The sequence below is a fragment of the Dryobates pubescens genome, chromosome 1 (assembly GCF_014839835.1).
Source record: "Dryobates pubescens isolate bDryPub1 chromosome 1, bDryPub1.pri, whole genome shotgun sequence".
NCBI lineage: Eukaryota > Metazoa > Chordata > Aves > Piciformes > Picidae > Dryobates > Dryobates pubescens.
In genome coordinates, this window is record NC_071612.1 from 23,468,522 (window position 1) to 23,492,206 (window position 23,685).

Genomic DNA, 23,685 nt, shown 5'->3' on the forward strand with positions numbered 1-23,685 from the left:
CTTAACTGACGACCCTGGCCCTTGTGCTGACAGTCTGTATTACTGTATCTTCCATTTGGTGATTTTTTTTCCCTTACACTGGGAAACTCGGTTTGATTTACTTGTGTGTGCCGATGTGCTGCTAAAAGTTCCCAGGCCCGCTACTCCCACACCAGGCGTACACTTTTCATTGATGCCGCTTCTCTCCCGGCCATAAGCAAGCCTTTAGCTGGATCACTAACACCACAGCGATAGATGCAACCCCCTTTGCTTTAGCGCTCCTCTGAGGTACCCTTCTTGCTCTGCTTCCAGGCGCTTCATGTCCCGCCGGCGGTGGCAGGGGTTGTGAATGCATTGGTGTTCCACTTGAGGCGGAAGAAGAACGCCTCAGCCTCTCTCGTTTCCGCGCCGCCGCTCAGTCGTGTCATCCCAGCCGCTCACCGCTCAGCGACTCGCACACCCCGCCGGCCAAGGGAACAGGTGCTGCAAGGGGCGGGAAGTAGCTCTGACGCCGAGAACAACGACTAGCGACGGCCGGCCCCCAGCACGACTCAAAGCGGGACATGCCGCTAGCGATCCAGCCCCACCTCTCCGCTCTATGACACCTTCCGCAGCTGAGAGGCAGCTGAGGTGCACAATTAGCGCGCGGAGGGATACGCGCCGCCGCGTCAGCGCACAGAGGCGGTCCGACCGCCACTATTTCTTGGGCGGGCGCTTGTCGTCAGCGGTGCGCGCCGCCGCGGTCCACGCCCGATGCGCCGCAGCAGAGCCTCCCAGCAGTCCTGTTTTGGTGTCAGCAGAAAGCAGTACAGCAAATCCGGAGGGCCGCGGCAGCCGCAGAAACTTTCTTCCCCATGTTCTTCCCTCCCGGCTCGCCAGGGCGGCACCAGCGCCATAGCTGCCAAGATCAGCCCTTCGGTGTGGTTGGGCCGCAGCATATACCGGCACCGCGTGCTCCACCCCCCTCTCCGTGGCCCACGGGAGAAGTCCAGTCCCTGTGACGCGCCTCGCTCCGCCCTTCCCCATTCCTCCGCCCTTCGCCATCCCTCCCTGGTGCTCCCGTAGTGTCTGGGCCTGGCCAGCGGAGGTGGCAGTGTTTTTAGCTTCCCGCCTGTTCCACACACTCTTTCTCCTCCCGGCAGTGACGGGAGGCGGCGAAGCGACGCGGCGGGCGGAGCGTTCCCTCGGCAGCCTCCCCGGCGCACGGCCTCGCTGCCCGCAGGCAGGACTCCGGGCGGCCGCCGCTCTTCGGTCGGGCGCCCCCCTCGGCTGTTTCCGGAGGAAGAAGAAACGCAACTACCCCCTCCCCCCTCGCCTCCTCCTCCTCGCTTGCTCCCTCCCTCCCGGCCCCCCCCTCGGCGCGAGCGGAGCGCGGAGTCACCGCGGCGCACAGACGGGCCCGGCGGCGGCGGCACTCGCACACAATGGCGCTGAAACGCATCAACAAGGTGAGCGCCGCGCCTCCTCCTCCGCCGGCTCCTGCTTCTCCCTGCTTTGGCCGTCTAATATTTCTGTGTTCTCCTTTCTTCTTCAACCTCGTTCTAGGAGACGAGGGGCACGGCTTGGGGGGTGCGCCAGCTGGGCTCGATGGGGGAGGGAGTGGGGAGGCGGGAAGCCGGCGAAGCGAGGCTGGGCAGCGGTAGGCTCCTTCCGGCGAGGCTGAGGCCCGGCTGGGGCCATCAGGCCGCTCTCTCCGGGCCTAGGCCTGGGATCTTGGAGGTCTACCAGGGCCTTGAAGGGAGGGGAGCTGGGCTGAGGTCGGGGCACGGGCGGTGCCGCTCCCGCAGGCGGGGAGCGGCAGTTCCTGGGGACGCTCAAATGTCAGCGGAACCCGGAGCCACCCGAGCGCGGTGGTGGCGTCGTCGTCCCTGCCCTTCCGCCGCCGGCCGGCCCGGATGGTGCTGGTACGTGTGTGCTGGAGGGTTTTCGGTCCCATCGCCTTCCTCCCCGGGACAGGCAGACAGGCTCCCGGGCCGGTCTCTCCCCACTGGCGTGCAACTTCTTTCCCGCATTGTAAGATGGCGGCGAGTTCTCCTAGTTCGGGCTCTTTCCGGGATCTCTCGCTTTCTGCAATAACATGACACACACACACGCACGTCCGCGTTCCCGTCGACTCCGGAGCAGCTGCCGCGGTGCCATCCTCTCCCCGCCGTCCTACTCGCCCCCACCCCCGCCCCGCTTCTACCCCGGGGCCAGCTCGGCCTCCCGCCGCTCGGGGTTCGCCCGCCGCCTCGCCGCCCCGCCGCCCGCGTCGGGCGGGAGCGCGCACCGCACCGCCGCCGCCTCCCCCGTTGCACAATCGGAGCCGGGTGGAGTAACTTCGCGGCTAACTCGGAAAAAATGCCGAGGTGATGAAAGTTGGTTTGGGTTTTTTTGGGTGTGTGTGTGTGTGTGTCTCTTCCTTTTCTTTTCTTTTCTTTCCCCCCCCCTCCCCCCCCCCCCCCCTGTTTTCAGACCTCTATCAAGGAAGCAGGTTCCTGACATGAGGTTGCGCTTGGGCAGCTTTAGGGTTTCTCGGCGGCATCGCTTCGGGTTTCAGAATTGTTGGGATGTAATAGCAATGCGATGGGAGCGTAGTGGCGTTACCGGAAAGTCGCTCTTGATCTGTGCTCCTACGCGACCTACGTGGAGCACTTACGTATTTCAAGAGCCGAGAGGAGTTTCTTGGTCATCTCGCTAGCCTGGCAAGATGGCAGAAAGGCAGTGCGTCCTGAAATCAGTGAAGTAAACTTTGGTGCACAAAGCGCTTAGTATAGACGGTGTCTAAAATGTGCCGTCAATTAGTTTAACTGTAATTCCTCATCTCTTTGACAGTTCCTGTGAGCGTATTTTAGTGAAAATGAGGTTATTTATAATTGATTAGTGAAAGGATAGCTTTGTTATCCCTGAAATTTTAAATCTGTTCTGTGTTAGCTTAATTAATTGTCTTCAAATTACGTCTGTGGGCTCAGAAGAATTTCAAAGCAATTGCTTTTGAATCCGCCATCAGGACTTGTTCCTCAGTATTAGTGGATGATACTATTTCAGTTGAAACACAGCTATGATACTCCCTGATATGCTTTGTCATCAACTCATGCTTATGAAACATATTTAAGCACTGCAGGTAAGAATTTACTGTCGAATATCAACCAAGGCAACCCTCCACATACATAGTAGTAATCTGGTGGTCAGAACCTTGAAACAGTTCAGCATGACTCTTGATTCTCTAAGTTACTGGATTTGAAGGTTTTTGGCGTGTTGTGTGCAGTCTTTCCCTGTATTGGTCTTTGTGCTTCACAGCAAGTGTCTTCCTTTGCCCAGAGCTAGAGTTTAGAACTGGTGAGATGGCTGGGTTAGGGTTCTTCTTCATTTGGTTCTTTAGTTTGCTTTTTGGTGAGTTGTGGGGTTTTTTGAGTATGCTGGATTCAATCAGTTTAATCACACCATGCCATGAAACAATACACTTCCAAATTCACATAGGGCTAATGGTTTTGGTTTTATATTTGCTGACTTGGAAAGCAATGTTTTGAAAGCAATGTTTTGCCAGACTGAAACCATTGCTTGTAAGTTGCTTTCTTCCCAAGCATGGTTTCTAGTACATAAGTTTACTGGAATTGAGGCTGGAATCCAAAAATAGCAGGGCCAATTTTGTAACAAGATGGTTGTGAATTCAGATTTACTCTTGCCAACCAATAAAGCCAGAGAATGGCACTCTGTCACCAGTAAGCTAGGATCCCCTGTTTTCTAAGTATAAGGTCACAGATCAGACCTTGAAACTCTCTGCTTCCTTGTAGTATGTTCTTGGCACTAGATCAGAACAGGCTAAAGAGAGACCAGGACCTCAGAACATTGTAATCACACATAGCTGATTTAGTCTGACTTGTGGTATTACCTGTCAGGACTAGAATTCATTGTCTCCTACAGCAGATGACATCCCAGATGCACCAGTGAAGGTATTTTCAGTCTGTTCGACTCCCTTTTGAGGACCTGACATGCCAAGCAAATTAGAATTCTTTATAATATCTGGTAAACCAAATTTACAGACTGTATTAGTGTTTCTGAATTTAATCTGAAGTACGTTACACATGCAGAATACAACCACACCTACTTATAACCAGCACATTCTACTTTTGGCTTGGAAACGAAAGTACATGCATATTGCTGTGTTATGTGTTGGGTTATCTGCTTCTGGAATGCTCGTTATAAAGCACTCTCCAAAATGAAGTAGTTCTCTCAGGTGTGTAGCCAGTCCCAGAAAGATGATGATGTACTGGAGGTCGTGGTCACATAGGTGCCATCTGCCCCGAGGGTAGCCCGCATTCAATCTGTGAAACTGCTTTTATTGATGCAGTTTACTTTGCGTGAGAGTGGCAGTTGTTTTATTGTAACAAGCAAATGTATTTGCTATGGAATAATGTGAAACTGAATCTTTAACTGCCTCCTTGCCTGAGGATTAAATTTTTCCCATTTTGTCTCCCCCCCCAGATTTTCAACAGATCGGGGGTGATGTATGAGCTTGTATTTAAATGCTTGATACATGCTTGTGGTACATTGTCTTGGTCTGAAGAATTGAGTGGTACCTGCTAAACACACACACACATCCTGTAATTACTGCAGCATGTTGGCGCTTCCGGTTCATATGATGATGACCTGGTAGTAGGGAAGCATTTATGCTGGAGTAGGGCATTGGGAATGTGTAAAATTAACAAAACTTGGACATGTTATGTCATTGAAATGCATGTATTTTGTCACTGCTATATGCATCCCTTAAAGTGAGGTAGTATAGAAGGCCTAAGTGATGATCTTGGTAGGCTGAAAGTATAATTTATGCAGGAGATGTGCATGTATGAAATGTCTTGTCTGTGAAATCCTTAAGAAAACTTGTCTGCTGTGTTTTATGCCCATTTGGTTAAGCGTAGCACAAGCCTTCATCATTCTCTTGGGTTATTTATTAGAAAATCCTCAGTGGAGTTTAGCATTCTGGAAGCTAAAGGCCAAAGGTGGAAAACCCATTTATCGCTACTCAAGTAGAGATAGAAGGCCACCATTTACAGTGGTGAGTGGTGGAGTGGAGACCAAATAACTATTTTCCTCAAGGCTATAGCCTCCAGCACTATTCCTCAATGTATAATTAATTGCAACTTTAATCCCCCTCTTCCACCAGATGCTCGTAGGAAGAAATGCTGCTAACCCTGGAGAAACCCATAATATTTTTCAGAGGTTGGTTGTAAAAGGCAGCAATAAACACAGTGTGGAAATGTGCCTTAGTTTAACCAGAAGAGTAGCTTTTGTAGAGGTGATTCAGGTAGAGTTAAAAAGCCTGCTTATTACTTTTGTTTTAAATTCATACTCTGTTCTTTAGAACTTGGTATGAAATTTAATAAAAAAATTAGCTTAACTAGAAAGAGCATTTTAGAATTAACATTTTCTTCCCTGGATGACACCTGCAAATACTTTTTCAGGCAGTTTTGGATTTACTTTTTGGGGCTTACTCAAAGTAGTTAAATAACTTGAAATTACACAATCTTACACTTTAAATGAATGTCTAGAAATAAGTCTGGATTTGTCTGTTCAGGGATTCAGAAAGTTAAGATTAACTAGCTAATGAAAGGCAGTTGAGGTAAGCTTACCAAAAATGCTTTAAACCTTTGTGAATGCTTTCTGTATGTACTGAACTATCTTTTTTACTTGGGTTAATTCACCTTAACTGTTTCAAGTATCCAGAGGTAGGCTTAAGTCGCTAATGGTGTGAAACTATGGTAATGGCACTTGTTGGTTAGAAGGGTCGTGTTGAGCCAGCAGGCAGTGGTTGATTTTAAGTCTTGAGATTTCAGGATAATGGAGTTTGGGAAGGACTAAAGAATTTCACTGTTTTTTAAAAGTCAGAATAAAATTAGTATCAGATGAAAGCTGTCATCACTTAAATTCTATTTAAGAGTTAGTATAACTTTAACTTCTAATTCAGATAAACTGTGAAATTAGTATCATTAAAATAGAAATAATGCTTAAGTGGGTAGAATCAATACACATATTCATGTCCAGCATTTACTACTAAGGTTTTGGATGTGTTCTAAGAACTAGTCATTATTTTATGAGAGGGGAAGATTGATGCTTCCTTAACTAGAAAGTTTGCACTGGAGTAAGTTAAATATTTTTCCTGTTAATTTGGCACTGTGCTTGCAAAACAAATTCCCAGTCATTACAGATCTTTAAATGTGTGCATTGGAGTGGAGGGAGGAGGGGATTGTAATCTCACTTAAGTAATTTACAGAACTTCAGAGATCAATATTCCATTACATGGGTACTTCTTGCGTACCTTAAAACCAGAATCCTCCACTATGTTGAGGATTTGGGTGGGATAAAGTACATGGTAAAAAGGTGATCCAGCCAACATTTTCTTTATGATCATTCCAACTTTTAAAGATGTTTTTTTGAAAGTAAGCCAATACTTTTGCAGTTATTTTCTGTGTGAGTTTCTTCTACAGAAGAGGTAATGTAGAACTCTACAGAATGAGCACCCTTCAGCCACGTAACCAGCTCTGAAGCACTAAAGCCTTTTTTTGCACTCGCACTCTAATGGGTAAAAGAGGGGGGAAGGATGTAAACAGCTGTAAGTAGCAGCTGTTGAATACAGAGCAGTAAACTGTCTCTTGCCAAAGGCATCTCTGTTCCTTGTGGAGGTCACCTCTAGCCTGGCATCTTCCCCTACTCTTGGATATTTTCCCTGCATCCACTGGGTTGAACTGGCGAAGGAGAGAGAGAGAGGATGGAGGTTCTTAACCTTGTTTGAGATGTCAAGTGACAGCTGGTAAGGAGGAATGGAAAATGGTGGAGCTTTTGTGTAATTCAGATTAGGGCACTGATATGCAATCTCCAATAAATCTTTGTTGCAAATACTAAGGTTTTGCCACTTTAAATGTCCCTTCTGTGTTTTTGTGTAGGTCCCTGCTCTGTGCATCAGAACTGGCAGATGGGAACATGTGGTCTACACTTCAGCTTTAGGTCTGATATCAGTATAAGCTGACTTCTCTCCATAGTTTAGGCTGAGATACTGTATCTTATGTTGAAAAGGCTGCATTACAGATGTGCATTTTCTCCTGTGACTGATGTGGTGTAGTAACCTGCCTCTTTAAAATGCAGAAAAAGATGAATTGGTGTAAGAAAGGAAATCAGCAGTGAGAGTGTATGTATGATTGCATTTTTACATGCAGTTGTGTTTTATCAAGTTGATTTTATCAGAAGAGAATCTTATTTTGAGCTGCACGTGCTGGATAGGTTTGCAAACATCAATCTGAATTTAATGCCTCAAATGGAAAGTACACGAATGTTTTGCAAAAACATTGTCTTCAGTAGGCTTTTTGTGGGATGCTGCTCTGATACATTAAATGTGATAGGTTGTGTTGGGGAGGTCTTGGGGGGGAAAAAAAAAGATTAGTTACAGTTACTTTCAGAAGTTTAAATTGTTGTTTATGCCTTCGGCAAGTCTTCCTAAACACTTGGATGTAGGCAAGGTTTGATACTCACAAATGAGCCAAATAGAGCATTTCACAACTTGGGATTGAAAGCTAAAAAAGAAGAAGGCTCTATAAACGTTATTCAGAGCCTTCTTACCAACAGTAGAGCTTAAATATTAAAATTTCATGTAAAGGAAGCCTTTGTTCTGAACTTCATCCCTTTGAGATGCATGATACTCTAGACATCCTTAAGATACCTGCAGTTTTTTCCAGTGTAATTGTGAATGAGTTTTTATTCTGGTTTTAAGAAAGCAAGATGGGAGGATTGCAGACTGCTTTCCAAATGTTAGGGCCCAGTAAAAAAAGGAGACAAATGTTTAATCCTTTCCACAAGCATCTGGACACCAGAGTTGCAAGCTAAACTGAGTGCAGATGCTAAAGTGCTTTAGGCCTTCTTGATGAAGGGCATGAGGATTGTATTAAGTGCTCAGTTAACTTTATAGCTGCCTTTCTCTGTAATCGGGAGTTAGGTAGGACCAGCTGCTTGTCACTTCCGTGGGCTCTTCCAGGAGCTCTTTTAGGTTTCTAGTAAATACGAGCGTCCTTCTTTAAGGCAGTATTTCTCGACCTTTGCTGGCCAGTTTGAGTAATAACACCAGATAATAAATAAATCAATAAATAAATAAATCAGATAACTACAAACATCGTTTTTTCTTTTAGCCTTAGTTGCATTTTCTTGCTTTGAATAGTAAAAGAGAATCTTCTGAATTATAGTTTACTGGGTGAGAGCAATGGCCCTCCTTCTGTTCCTCTAATTCAAGTTGCACTCTGTCCATAGACATGCTTTTAAATACTTTTTTCCTCTTTAAAGACCCTTGTGGACTTCAGTGTTCAGCTGCACTCCAGAAACATTTTTCTTATTTTTAATATCCTGTAGGCTCAGTGTGAGCTGATTTTTTTTGTGTGTACCTGTCCCTAATCCTATATGTATTAGTTTTGCATCTCTACTACTAGCTGTTCAAAACACGGGACCATTATGAAGGGTAGTTGCACACAATAGCATAACGTGAGACAGTAATTGTACAACTGTAGATAAGCTAGTGTAATCATCCCCACATAGTTGAGTTCCTGGAATATACCCCTATGGTATATCACAATATCACTCACAGGCATCTGTGAATTCACACAAAACACAGACTGGTAAAAGTGAAAGCAGCTGTTTAAAAGGAGAGCTGATTTTCAGCATTTGTTGGGTTAAATAGTGCAGAATAAATACCAGACTGCATTTGAGCAAAGAATTCATCACACTGATTACAGATGTGGTGTTCCTTGTTAGAGTGTTGATTTGATAACTTTCTGTTGTACTACCCTTCTTTACACAAATTTCCTTGAGAACACAGAATTCTTGTAGCTGTATTCAGAAAGTACAGACTTGGTGAGGTTCAGTGCCCAATTAAGGCCACTGCTGATTTTGACAAAAACTGCCCTCAAAGGTGTTATTTGTGTAGACGTGGCAAACTCATAAGAGGCCTCTGTCACATCAAGTCCAGGGCAGTGCATGTACAAATGCTGCTTCTGGTTGATGTGTTGAATGCTGGTGGCTGAGGTTCTGCTGTATGTTAATGCGTCCTTGACAAGCTGCAGGGCAGCGTGTTGGAAGGCTCTCGCGTAATGCTGCCAAACCCCAGCATCTGATGAGTGTTAAGCTAGCATTTGTGTGAAATGTAATTCACAATGCCAAAATACCACTCCGGTGTGGTAGCCATCAGGCCAGAGTACTTTATTTTGAATATGAACTTTTTCCCCCAAGTTCATCACTTCACATTTTGTCTATTACTATGTGCCTTTCTTTTCCAGTCATCCTGCTTCATGTAGCTAGGTCCATCTTGCTGCTTCTTTCATGGTCCATTTACACTAGTTACCTTCACTCAGAGCTACATTGCAGTCCACAGTTACAGAAACAAAGATCAGTGTGGCTGTTGGAGGAAAAACCTCTAAGCGAAGGGTATGTCAAGTTTCAGGGTTCAATACCCAAACACCTGCAAATGCTAGACTTAAAATATCCAGGTATCATTGAATGGATCAGTAGTTAAGCAGTGGATCAGCAGTGCTTCACTTCACACTTTTCCCTTCAACTCAATGTGCGCAGGGACTGAGTATGTGTGTTATAATAGCTCCGTTATTTTCAATTGTATTGTTACAAATGTATTGTTACAGTACCTCAGAACTGATGTGTGCAAAGCAGTTAGATTTTCTTTGTCTTCAGTAAGACAGCTGTTGTAGGTTCTGATTCCTTTGGGCAAAACAAGCCATAGCTTTGAGTTTGGAGCACCCCTATAGTTAAGTAGTTGCCACTTTTTTCTAATTTGTTCAGGATGCATTTAGTGAGTTACCAGAAAAGCAAAGTTGGTAACTGAGCTGATTTTCCAGTTCAGTCTGTCAGCTCTACAGGGGTGAGTTCTGTGAAAGGTTGGAATCCAATAGACATTTTAGCAGTGGTAACTATGAAATTGGCTGAAAACCATTACCTACATAGTGTACTTTCCAAATTTCAGAACAGATGAGAAGAGCTCATAGACTGTAGTCTCATTCACAAAGGGCTTGTGTACTGAAAGATGGGCTCTTGGAAAATGTGTGTAGCCTTCTGAGCAGTTTGTATCTCAGTCCAAGCAAAGTGGCTTACAGTTGCACAGCAGTCTGGCATTTCCTTCCTTGAGTGCGAGGCTTAAAACATGAATATTTGTTTGTCTTTTAATATGCCATTACGATACTGTTGCTAGACGTTGTACAAAAAACGTGCAGTGTGTAGCCTGAAGAAGTTCAGTACTAATGGCTTGAGAAACGTGAACCATGAAATATAGAGCAAAGAAACACCAAAATCAACATGGGGACAATTTGCAGCTGTTACATTCCTGGTCATGTTTTGGATCCCTTAAAAACTGTTCTGTGTTCGTCAGCCCTCACTATTTTTGTGCCTTTTCTGCATATTTGCTCTAATGTCTTTTTTTTAAAATCAGGAATCTACAACTTTCTGTTTTATGCACTGTTGTTACACATTGATTTTTATCCGTTTATTGTTAGCCAAAAGGCTAGCTTGCTTCAAACTGATAATTTTCTGCTGGTTAAACTTGTCTTGTGATGTTTATTGTGCCACTGCTTTCTTATTCATCTTAGAAATCCACATTCAGTGTTCTTTCAAACTGTTATTTTCTGCTTCCAGGGGTAATTAATTTTCATGCTGAAATGAATGTTGCAAATGCAGGTGTGTGGGATGAGGCAGTAGTTCTTTGCTGGTTGACACTTCTTAATCTTCAAACAGGCTTAAATGTTCTCCGCCCTTTATAGCTGCTTCCAATCCTTCCTCCTTTTTTAAAGCTGTTTTCAACTGTGAGCTAATGAGTAAGACTAATGCAGTGATGAATTTTTGGATGCTTTAGAGGTTGCAGTATCCTGTCTGACACAGACAACATTAAACAAGCACTCAGAGATAAATGTTGATTTCTGTTTAGCTTAAGTGTTGAAGGTTTTTTTTCCTCCCCACACCCCATTTAAACTCCTGATTGAACTTTGTATCACTGGTCATGCCCTCCAAAGTAGAACAAAATCTCGTCTGGAAGTCTAAAGCAAATTAACCCCCTTTTTTCTTGTTATGCTTTCTTGGCTTCAAACCAGAAGACTGCAACATTACGATTTTAACAATTAATTGTATTACAATCGAATATTAAATACAAATTGAGTTTATGCCTGGGGGGAAAAACTGATGATCTTCTGTCACTCAGGTGGGAGTGGTCTTCTGCCACTCTATATTAAATCAGCTGCTACTACCATTATAAATGAGCCCTGACTATTTCCAGTTTTAACTAGAAAAATGTAGTAGTGCCACAGGGAATATGAATTCTGAAAAATGGGAAGAAAAGGAGCAGATGCAGATGCTGCTCTACTTCATACCTCGCAAGAAGGCAGTGTGGTGTAGGCATCAGGCTGTCATTTACTGAATTTGCTGAGACCTGGGAACTTCTGTTAGAATGGCAACTAGTTCCCTTAAACATTTTCTTTCACAAGTCTTGTTTGTGCATATTTGGATGAGATATGCTTGGGTTATTCTTCAAATTTTCTTCATCCTTTAAAATGGCTTCTGTAATATTTTTAAATGAAGTTCAGTGTTGGGTTGGGTTTTTTCCTATCAATCCACTTTTGTGATTTACAGTAGGATCTTTGTCCTACCTTGACACTCGCATATCAGTGTTCTGGATCATCACTTGAGTCATAAGCCATGGTTTCTATGTTATGCTTATATTTGTGCAAAACAAACAGTTTAGCTTTTATAAGTATTTTTTCTAGAAAATATTGGGAGATTTTTTGGTTAACTTTTGGATGAATTTATAGAGAAAGAGAAGATGTAAGTGTGTGGCTGTTTCATCCATAAAAGCACAGACATCTTGCTACAGACTGGGTGTGAAACTGGCAGAAGCCCATGGTGCTGGTTTGATGTTCATTCAGGTGTGTCTGTTGCAGTGGTGTGTACTTCTGCTGAATTTCCAATTACCTCTTGGTCTTCCAAAACTGTTGCAAAATTGTGCATGTATTGCTGCTTGTGTACACTATGGTGCTGTTGTCCTCTAGCAGTAGTATTGGTGCTTACTCCTTGAATAGTATCTCAATCTGTTTTTTAAAAAAAGTTGACTTATCATCCTTGTGGAAAGGTAGTAACTATCACAACTTTATATTTGGAAACTGGGATGCAGAAACGGTGATACGCTGGAGCTACACCGGAAACCTCTGGGAGTGCCAGAGACTACTAGTCACAGTTGTAATTTGAGAGTAATCCTTTCCGATAAGCATATAGTGCATCACTCTGAACCAAATTTGGGTTGTTGTTTCTGTGTAAAGCCTTCAAAAGTTGCTTCTTGGCAATGTGTATTTTTTCCTATGTCACCTGTAAAGTGAAAACTGTAGCAAGTGACACCAGGAAAATGCAGGCTGTACTTTGGGGATTTTTAAGAGTGTTTAAGATGCAGCTTATTACCTCTTGACAAAGTACAGTATCACTGAAACTAGATGCAAACATAAGGAAGATAAAGGATAGTTTAATATTCCTGTTGCTGCAATACTTGAAGCATAAAGTTCTTACACATAGAAATGTAACAGAACAATGTTTTAGGACTTCTTTTAATGCTAGAATTCTAGTTAGATTCTAGAATACTAGCTAAACTCTGCTTTGTAAGCTGAAACTTAACATGGTCTTTACCTTTTTGCTGAGAAATGGGTGAAAGCAGGGGAACATCATGGAAATGATGAAGCTTCGTTTTGATGTCATAAATATTTTTCGGATTAAATGTTTTCCTGTTACAGAGTAGTTGCTCTTGATTGCTAAGCTGAGAAGGAAGATCAGTTTCTGTTTCTGTTGCTGAGTGGGAAGCTCCTCCCTTTCCTTGAATGAAGTGCTTCAGTGGCACTCCAAATATCACAGTCCATGTGCCTCTGCTTGTTTAGTTTCCAGTTATTCCAGTTTGCTTGTTGGATTCATTAGAGTTGAAGCTTTCAGAAGGAGGCTCTTTATAAAGTTGCACATTGAACTTTCAGCTCCCGTGTTGCAAAAAGCCTCTCCCCTCTTGTCTAGATGTGAAGTGCCGCGCACTTAACAGGGAGGTGAAATAGGTCTGGTGTTACTGTAAGCAGGCAAAGCTTGCCAGCGTTTGTTTCATGTTTGCCCCCATTCTTCCTCAGTGCTTCACACTGCTGAGGCAAACAGATTTACTACAAACTTTATTCTTCTCACTGCAGTACAGAAGAGAAGCAAATATAAGAATGTGTGCCATCTCAGCATTTTGCCTTTATGAACTGAGTGGCTAAATTACTTGCTCTGTGGTTGAAATGCTAAGTGGTGTGTCATGTGTTCCTAACCTTATCTGTATTTTGGACTGCTTTGTTTAGCACAACTGGAGCTTTTTTAATTGGAATATTTTGGGTCTCATTTTTCGTGTTGGCTTATGCTTAGTAAAGTTTTCTCAGGAGCAGAATTTGTGAAACTAAAAGGGTGAATGTCAGGGTCTTCCCAGGCAAAACACTTAGCTCTCTGGCTCAAATATGTATGCATTTCCAGCATAATAGGTATGCCTGGGTTTCTTAAACGTCTGACAAGCAATGGAAAAATCTTGGTTTAATGGCTTGTATAGACTTGTAGCAAAATAATTTGTGTGGAGCTCTTCATATGGGAGAGGGACTGGAGGTTTTCCCCTTCTAATGACTTCTGGATGCCTTGACAAGTGCAGATTTATAGAAGTTCCCAAAGCCATTTTTAGGTTCAGAAGAGAGCAGGGAAGAGAGGAAGGTGTCTGTTATGTACTTCAACTGCAAGTGTAAATTTCATTTTAAAAGGCACTGTCCAAATAAGTAACTTGTGGAGCATTTAAACAAATTAATGCTGAGCTTTTTTGATTCATTACAACAATTTTGCTTCTACACAAGGAATCATCTAAAGTTTTTATCTCAGTACCTCTGTAGTGGGGGAGGGAGAGAACTATTTCTGCAGCTCAGGTAATCAGAATTTTAAAGGCATAATTGTCTCAAGTGTCAAGTTTAAAATAAATACAGATATTTTTCCTAATTCCAACACCAGTCGACTGATTAATTTTTCCTGTCTACTTGACTCTGCAAGATATATCCGTGCTGGAAGCAGTGGTGAAAATGAAACTAAGTTTCTGTGCTTGCTTGCTTGCTTTCTCTCTCTTTCTTTCTTTCTTTCTTTTGTTTGGGTTTTTTTTGCTTGGTTGGTGTTTTTTGTTTGTTTCTCTTTCATCTTTCTGTTCTGTAGGCTACCTTATGTGTGTAGTGCTTTCTGTTTCGTGAAGACTCATCAATGGCTTTTGCTCTTCCCACTTCAGGCTTCTCTGGATTAAAGACCGAAGCATTGACAGTTTTCACCAGAGTGTGGTTAGGGTTTGCTCACTTCAGGCTCTGTGTCATGCTGTCCTTTCTGTCCCTTCTTCAGGAGGGGTGTCTTTACAGTAGTGACATTTATTTGGAAAAACATAATCATTGTAGCTGTTTACTTTCATAGTTGTTTTTTTTTTAAAGATACTGATCTAGTGGTTCTCCTTGTTGTTATTGCACATTCTTCTGTGTATATGGAAAAACTGTTAAAATGTTTATGCTGAAGTGAAAATGATTGAGTTCATTAGTGTTCCTTCTCTAAAAATACTTTTTTTCCCCCCCTCCTCTTTGTTTTTCCTAAAGGAACTTAGTGACCTAGCCCGTGATCCTCCAGCACAGTGTTCAGCAGGTCCCGTTGGAGATGACAGTAAGTAACCCTAAGTTTTGTATTGTGCTCTGCTAACTCAAAGCATATCATGCATAGATAATAATGCGGAGTTTTTCTTTTGTAGTGTTTCATTGGCAAGCCACAATTATGGGACCTGTAAGTATTCTGATTCTTGTGATGTAATACTAAATTAGTAGTTCTTATTCAGGAGGAGACTGGGATTTGGTGGTGGTGGTGGTGGTTTTGTGTGGTTTTTTTTTAACTCCCCTTATCAGGCTTTAGTTCTAGAGGTACTCTTTACAGTAACAGGAAATGAAGGAGAGGGGAAAATCAATCTGTAATGTTCTGTAAGGACATGTATTTCAGCTGAAATGGTCTCTGGAGCGCTGTTAGGCATTGTCACTAAATATCTAGAAACTTTGAATCTAATATGAACTTTGTACTAGAAGCTGGTCCCAGTGTCGGGACTTAGATGAGATGCTTTTGTGTGGATCTGGGAACAGAACAGTGATTCCTTACTTGGTCTTGTGCCATGTACTGAGAGCTTTAATACTTCGCTTTTAGGAAGAAAAGGGGAAAAGTCACTGAAATGTGAGGTTCCAGTTATGACTGGAGGAAAAAAAGTCTGTTACACATTCATAAAGCATCTGAAACCCAAATGCAATTATTTTGTTTTCTGTGCTAAAGTAAAGAAGGCAAATGTTTGTCTTTACTGAAAAGGTAACCTGCAAACACTTGACTTCTGGAGTTGGCAGGGCCGGTTATCTGTACTTAGAAAACAAAACATTCTGTAACCTGAGAAGACAAATATTAGATGCCAGTAGACCTGCAGCCACAATGTGATGCTTCCGGTGAGGCTATGGAGTAGGAATTAAATATCAGTGATGCTGAGTTGCCCTGGCTTTATATATAGCTACAAATGTGTTTTTAGGAGATTGCTATGGAAAATGTGCTTAAGAGATGTTCACATGACTGGACAAATGTATGTCTATTCCAAAGGCCGCAGTCCTCATTGATTGGAACTGGGTGTCTCAAAAAGATAAAACTGTTTAATAGCTATATTAATGCTTGAATGGCAGGAAATGTTCTGCAGCATACCGAATGTGATTTTTGTGTGATGTCTGCATGGTCATAGGATATTAAGCATCAGTTAAATCTAAATTGGAATTATTATTTTTAGCTTCTTCTGGTTTAATAATGTACAGCTCCTTTTTTCCCCTGTATGGATTTTTGTGATACTAAAAGGTCTGCATGTCTATTTCGAGAGTGGGCAGTATCCTGACAGAAGTGTGGTGTTAGTAATTCTAGAGTTCCTGTGGTGTTGCTTAGTGCCTTCAGTAAAGACAAGAGCAGTAGGAACAGTCATCTGGCCTGTGCAATAGAATATTTCATAGATTGTGACTTTCTAAGATATCAGAGAGCTTACATTGGCTTAATACATTCTAAGAGGGGATTCTGTAATTGCTAAAATGTATTTTTAGAATATGTGCAGTAAAAAGATGGCTTTCTGGCTCCTCAGGGCTCCTCACATTGTATCTATTGACTGACTACCAGATGTTCTATCTTGGTAGCTAGGTTTTTGGCAGGGATTGGATTAGGGTATAACCTGCATGTTTTCAGGTTTGAGTCCCTTGTGTTGCAGAATTTAATTTTCTGGCATTTAACAAAGTAAGACATAATTTCCTTACATGAAATTTCCTTAGGTGAAATGTTCTGCAATTAATAAGGAAATGCAGTTTACAAATAACCTAGAACTGTGCTCGGTCTCAAATTTGTTTTCCCTAGCTGTGAATCTGGAATTGAAGCATTGTAGGCTTCAGATTAAACAATGGAATTGTTAGCTGTTTCAGAAATTAAATTGTTGTTTGAAGTAAAAACTTTTGCATTTTTCTCATAACTAGTAACTAATGAAATCCCTGTTTAGTCACTTTGCTTTTTATCAGTTCTTCCAAATGTTGCTTTACTGCTAATAGTCAATGACTGAATGAATTATCCCCATAACTGCTTCCTTTCAGCAGGGGAATATAAAATACTCTTCTATACTAGATTATAGTGAATTTCTAATACTGAAAGAGAGGAAACATTCACTTTAATCTTTATGTTGCTTTTTGTTTGGTAGGGTTATTTGTTTGACTTTGTTTTTCTTGCAAGGAATAAGGAGTCAGCTATGTATTCATAGGTTTTCCTGTGGGGCTGAGTAAAACACCTAAGGCAAGGACAGAACTGTGGAGAGAATGGTAGGCTTTTGGAGCTGTCCATGGACACTGTAAACTTGGGTGGTCATTACAAATAAGCTCTAAACACAGAAATTGTGGGGTTTGAACCTTGCAGGACACCAGCTTTGTTAACATTACTACTTGGAACTGTCTCAGAGCCAGTTGGATGCTTTTGACAAGTTGTCCTGAGTGCATTGTCAGAAAAGCTGTTGGAGAGGTCCATATAGAAAATGACATGTATATGTTCTGTATAGCTTATCTGAGGCAGTAATGTAATACTAACTGCATCTCTCTTGTTTTGGTGGATTAAACAGTTCAGTTGTCCAAACAAATACTTTTTCTTTCCTTTTTTTAAAAATTATGGTTTTTTTAATCAATATCTTCAGTGAAACTTAGGACTAAAGTTGATAATAGGAAAATTATTTGTTTGCTTTGACAGAATGACAGTCCATATCAGGGTGGTGTATTCTTCTTGACAATTCATTTCCCTACAGACTACCCTTTCAAACCACCTAAGGTAAGTATGTTTTCTGTTCTCGAGAAATTAGTGCTCTTTAAAGACTAGACTACAGGGCAGAAATTGTCAGCATCTGTGTTGTAATACTTGTCAAGCTCTTACTTCTTTTCAGTCATTCTCACAGTATATTAGATGGCCAGGTCCCTGACTACCACAAGAATGACTGTGGTAGTATGTATTTTAGGAGCAAATTCCTGTGAGTTCTGAATGTCTTGGAATGTTGTTTGGTTTTATTTCTACTTTTCTTAATAAATGCTTACACAAAGCTAATGAGTTTCCCTGTAATCATGCTCTTGCTGAGAGGACTGTCAGGTGTCACAGGGTAGCTGTTAGGGTTGGTCCATAGGAATGTGATACCAGAATGGAATTAACTTGCTGGATGCTTAAAATCGGTGAAGATGAGATCTGTTAGAATTAGGCAGTAATTGTGAAATAAGCTTTTTTGATAGCTTTGTCAGCCACTGGCTTTGTCCTCCAATTTTCAGTCAGTATGGAAGTGCACACTTGGAGTGACCACAATGTTTGAAGTTCTTTAGCCCTGCGATAGCAGTTAGTGTGGTTCAGGCACTTCTGTTGAGTGTCTTCATCATGATGTGGGCACCTGTGATTAAAACACAGCCTCATACTTGCTGTCTCTCCCTGTTTGAAATAGAGTGCCTGGTAATTGGAAAGTGAGAGCTTGCCATGGATGTGATGTGGTTTAACTGCTTAATCTTTCTCTTTTAGAGTAAATTGAGTTGAATAATAGCTTGACTGCGAAGAGATGGTGACATCATTATTGTCACAAACGCTCTCTTTTTCTGCTTTTGTTTTTCTGTTGCAGGTTGCTTTTACAACAAGAATCTATCATCCAAATATTAACAGTAATGGCAGCATTTGTCTCGATATACTGAGATCTCAGTGGTCTCCTGCTTTAACTATTTCTAAAGGTAACTTTCATGAAGGAGGAGTATTTCCATGTTGTGTTGAATACTGTGCTGTTAGCCTTGATTGTCTTGAGTTTTTACCCACTCTTGGTTTCCCTTACTCATTCTAGCCTGTTTTTCCAATTTGATGATGATGTCTTACAGCATTTTAAACAGATAATTGTTTTTTCTAACACCTTCTGCTATGTGGCTATTTAAGGCCTCATCTGGCCACTTAATCGCTTCAGTGTTCTTAGCAGACCTTCCTAGCTTGGTCCCCAAGGAATCTGCCAGCATTTGGTGGTGCATCTGAGCTAAGGCTTAGAAACTACTTGTTTGCAGCTGTCCATGTAGATACACACTTCCATATTAATGTAAAGATTAATTTAAAGTCCATTTTTAATAATAAAACATGCACAGTTTTTTGACTGAATCTGTCTAGAATTACATGCAGGGTCTGGCTAGAGTTACACTGGCATATCACTGTGTCAGATCAATAAAGTCCTGTTACAGTGTTGCTTTCTGCCACTGTGCCCTGGCATTTTATTACATTATTTCTTATGAACTAAGCTTACTGATCATACTTCAGGATAAATTGATGCTGTGCTGCAATAGAGGCTTAGTAGCTTTCCTCCTAGTAATTAACAGTTACCTATTAAATACTTTTGCAATGATCAAACTTTGTTTTGCCTCAGAGCCACTGCTCATAGCTTCAGAAGATCCATCAAAGTGCTCCTCTGTCTCTAGAGCTTGTGATTCCTGTCTGCCCAAGGAAAGGAGCAGATTTGTGATTTGAATGTAGTTACCTTATATTCTAATGCTGTTGGTGTTATTTGTAAAAAGCTGCTCTGAGAGTCCTCATAGTTGCCTGCAACAGTTGTTAATCTTGTCTTTTACAACATAGGTGTAGTTTTATCAGTGTAAACCAGGCTGTTGCTACTTTATGTACTACAAAACATTCAGTCTGATTTTAAAAGTAAAATTTGAAGAAGTTCTAGTTTTAGAGAGAAACCCATGGGATATGGTAATCATCAGAATACATAATGTGCTTTTGTTGGCCGCTACATTGCGTCATAGTACATGGGACAACGGTGCTGTTCTCCTGAGCTTACTGGCAGCTCTAAGTATTGGGAAATAGGAAACACATAGTTTTGACAAACTTTCAGGTCATTCTGGGCTCTGTATTTAGAGTGAGTTACAAATTTGTTTTGTCTGTGTATCAGGAAAAGGCTTCTAAATTCTCTCCTGTGCTGGTGGTGTGCCCCAGTGTTTCTGAGTGTTGCTCCTGTTTGGCTATGGAGAAGTCTGAAGTTGGTTGTTTTTTGTTTTTTCTTTTTTCCTTCCCAGTTCTCTTATCCATTTGTTCACTGTTATGTGATCCAAACCCAGATGACCCGCTAGTGCCAGAGATTGCACGTATCTATAAAACAGACAGAGACAAGTAAGTACGGAGTTGCATAAGACTAGTATTTAACACACTTTGTAGGACTGCTTTGTCAGGCAGCAGATGTGTTGAGTGAGCCTTTTGTCAAACTCTGGGATGGAGAGAACTCGTGTGTCAAAGTATCTACTCTTGATAGTGCATAACATGAAAACAAAAGGGCTTAGTATCTTTGAAGTTGTGGGTGAAGGAGACTATGTTGCTTTCTCATATGTGTGGCAGTATTTTAAAGTATGTATTGCCTGGCGTTTTGCTTACTATAGTTGGGTCTTGATACTAAGGAAAAGATACTTTTGTGATTCTGGTGCTTGCTTCTGGGTAGCAGCTCAGCCTTTCTGTGTTGAAACAACTTCTTTTTTTCCCTGTAAGTTTTAAAGATTTTTGCAGAGACAGAATGATATGAAGTAGACTGTTTGGGTTTTATCTATATATGTTAATGCTAAATATACTTGTCCAATTAGGTACAATAGGTTAGCAAGAGAGTGGACAGAGAAATACGCTATGCTGTAGGGTAAGAATATCTGCACATTATGGTGCATTTAACAAAATGGAAACGTGTCAGCACTTGGGTGCTGCATGCTTTAAGGCACTGGATTAACTAACTGATAATGGATGCACCAGTTACTGAACTTGGATATTTAACAGCTTGATCTGTGGTCAGTGTGATATGTATTGGCTAGTCACTATTTCTCACAGATACTGCTCGTGCATGGCCCAAAAAAAAAAAAAAAAAAAGGAGGGAAAAATAAAGTACTGTGAAATAATTAAAATAATTGGTTAGCTTTGAGACAGCTTGTCAACTTATCCTGGTAGGTATTTACCCAGATTTTGTCAGAATTTCATTGGAAGTGATGCCCTATAGCAAGACCTCATGCAAAGACAAGGGTGGATTTAGCCCACCCCGATTTCAGCTTTGTATTTATCACTGTCTGTTGCACGTATATAAACGAGGAAAACGGGGGGATTATGCTCTGCTTGTGTAGTTGAAAATTAACTTCTTACTGACAAGCATGGAGTTAAGTATAAACTAATTGTCAGCTCAATTCTTGTGGAAGTAGTGTCCTGAAATATTCTTTTAATGTCCTTTGCTAAAACAATTTTTAAGTATTTTTCTGTGAAAAGAGGATATGAAGTGTGAAGAAACGCTTGGTGTCTCTTCACTTTAAATGGGAAATGTGACATTCTCTAGTCAGTTGTATTAGTAACTAAGTAATCTTTACTTACAGCATGTGATACCCTTTAATCCTTACCTAGGGACAGTATTTAAACCAAACACACCTCTTGCCTCTCCCAGCCTAGGTGGTCTCTGTTCCGTTCCCTGTGGTAACTTTTCACAGTGGCTTTGTCTCCAAGTATTTGATCTACATGAGAGAATATCCCAGCTAGGTTAGGGAGGGATTTGTTCAGGTTTTTCAGTTCAAGTATATCATAGCATAGTAAGAGACTTCTCTTAGTATGAAAACAATAGGGAGATGAGGATAAAGTGATACTTAATGATGAACTTTTTAGGAAATTGTCATTTTCATGCTGACACTAACTCAGTTCCTGGGTTTTTTTGGCAGGTATAACAGAATATCGCGGGAATGGACTCAGAAGTATGCCATGTGATGCTACCTTAAAGTCAGAATAACCTGCATTATAGCTGGAATAAACTTTAAATTACTGTTCCTTTTTTGATTTTCTTATCCGGCTGCTCCCCTATCAGACCTCATCTTTTTTATTTTTTTTGTTTACCTCCTTCCATTCATGCACATGCTCATCTGAGAAGACTTTAGTTCTTCCAGCTTTGGACAATAACTGCTTTTAGAATCTGTAAAGTAGTTACACAAGAACAATTGCCCAAGATTCAGAATTTTTTTTTAATGGAGCATGTGTATTATGTGGCCAATGTCTTCATTCTAACTTGGTTATGAGGTTAAAAACAAACATTCCTCACTGCTCTAACAGATACTGAAGATACCACCCGAAGGGGGGAGGGGAGATGGATGTTCAGTTTTCTCCCATCAAAGAAGTAACATTGCTGTTGCGACATCCATCTTATTCCAAACCTTCCAATGTTAGAGAACTGAGGTGTTATTATATGCTTTTGCTCATAACTGATGTGTCTGGAGAATTGGTACTGAATCTATAGCATCAGCAGAACAGAAAATGTGATGTATCTTATGCATGTCAATAAAGGAATGACCAGTTCTTGTTTTTCAGAGAATGGAAATTGGAAGTCAAAACATCCCTTGTATTCCAAAATAGGGTCTAAGAACATTTTTGTAATTCATTTAAATTTTGTTAGGAGGCTTGGAGCTATTAGTTAATCTGTCTTCCAAAACACTGTTTAATATAGCACTGAATAAATGATGCAAGTTGTCAATGGATGAGTGATCAACTAATAGCTCTACTAGTAATTGATTTATTTTCTTCAATAAAGTTGCATAAACCAATGAGTTAGCTGCCTGGATTAATCAATATGGGAAACAAAATCTTTTGTAAAAGCAAAGCTGGTTTTTGTATATAGTGTTGGGATTTGCCTCATTGTTTAACATCAGATAATGATGTAAAGTTCAATAGAGTGAATCTTTGCCATTTTCAGTTACAATGCTCAGTCTTTTGCAGGTTGACACATTGTTCGGCCTGATGTATGCAGAATTAATAAGCTAACATAGTCGTGTAGCCGTAGTAGTGTGCTACACTTGGTGCTGGGAGCCCAGCGTTCGCGGATGGACTTTGGGACCCAGCAGATCTGAAGTGGTGTATTGTGGAGATGCTTCCTGATGCACCTGTGTTTGCTGACTGAGAACCTTTTTCTTCACCTTGTACACTTGACAGCTGAAAGATCTTAATGTGGGAGTAATGATGAGGCAAAAAAATTATAAAATAAAGTACTGTTTTGATGTGGGAATTGTCATGAGGCTGTGTTGAAGTGACTTTACTATGTGGGATATTCGTTACCATTGAAAAGGACTTGTTCAGCCATGCTGCCATTTACATTGATGACTATTTTAATGCAACAGACACTTTCCTCATGTCAGGTGACTAAACGTGAATAAAGACTCATTGCTATTGGATTTTTGTTTTAAAAGAAACATTGTCTTGTGCCATTAGTTTTATCTTTGCAGCAACAAGGGCATTATTAAACATTTGGCTCTCCTCTGTCCTGCCCTCTTCCTTCATATTTTTCCTTGTTTTGTTGTTTGGTTTGGGGGTTTTGTTCCCCCTTTTTCTCTTTTGGTCTCCATTCTTAACGCCCATAACTTCATCCTCTCTAGTCTTGTACTATCGCTTTATTGTGCATCCGTGACTTCACACTGGCACCACTTTTGCACTGCTTATAGTTATGTACATTCTGATTCCTTGTCCCCACATGGATGTGGAAAGCTAGATGTAAAATAAATGGTAAACCTTAATTTTTATAAAAATTTGAGTATGTAGTTTGGACATGGTTTGTTCTGGTTCTAAACCTTGAAACTGAACTTACTTTCAAGTGTAGTTGGCTTAGAAAACTAGAACGATGGACTCTTTAACAGCGCTTGTTTCACCGAGGTGACATTCTGAAGTTTGTTGATGGAGTTGCAGTTCCTGCAGAATTTCTGCTTTTCTAACACCATTTTGCTGGCACGTTGGATATGCTTAAAATTCAGATGCAAGTAGCACTACAACTGAGGTAAAAGTTTACATTTCTAAGCTTACAAACGTCTTTTTGATAACTGTGTTAATTTGATGCTTATTATTTTGTCTCTGGAACATAGCCACTGAAATCACTTCATTTGAGATGTACCAGGCTTTATAAAACCTAAGGAGGTGTAGCTAAGGGAGGGTCGGGAACAGACAAGATAGTTGAAATACTGCATGGAAAATAGAAATCTTGTTGGGGACATGATGTACTTATCTTGCACACCTGTGGTGGTCCTTCTGTGGTAACTTTCTATCATTTGGAGGTAT

General features: G+C 41.3%; 1 protein-coding gene across 2 annotated transcripts; it reads left to right on the forward strand.

Annotated features, from left to right (window-relative positions):
• The first annotated feature begins 1,068 nt into the window (after positions 1-1,068).
• UBE2D3 (ubiquitin conjugating enzyme E2 D3) lies at positions 1,069-23,155 on the forward strand. 2 transcript variants are annotated; one of them, XM_054162955.1, is made up of 8 exons: positions 1,134-1,427; positions 14,649-14,712; positions 14,798-14,829; positions 17,329-17,406; positions 18,230-18,335; positions 19,659-19,752; positions 20,214-20,263; positions 21,315-23,155. In XM_054162955.1, exons 1-7 carry the CDS (start codon positions 1,404-1,406, stop codon positions 20,260-20,262), a joined length of 447 nt encoding a protein of 148 aa, XP_054018930.1. In that variant the 5' UTR covers positions 1,134-1,403; the 3' UTR covers position 20,263; positions 21,315-23,155. The 2 variants fall into 2 exon arrangements, with proteins under 2 accessions (XP_054018924.1, XP_054018930.1); XM_054162949.1 differs by lacking the exon at positions 20,214-20,263 and having other exon boundaries at positions 1,069-1,427; positions 21,315-23,152.
• Positions 23,156-23,685: the final 530 nt, after the last annotated feature.

Bases quoted from the DNA above. Each gene is read 5' to 3' on its own strand.
- UBE2D3 (XM_054162955.1), top strand. From the start codon at position 1,404: ATGGCGCTGAAACGCATCAACAAG. The intron at 14,830-17,328 runs GTAAGTATTCTG...TTGCTTTGACAG, and splicing joins AAGCCACAATTATGGGACCT to AATGACAGTCCATATCAGGG. The intron at 18,336-19,658 runs GTAACTTTCATG...TTTCCTTCCCAG, and splicing joins TGCTTTAACTATTTCTAAAG to TTCTCTTATCCATTTGTTCA.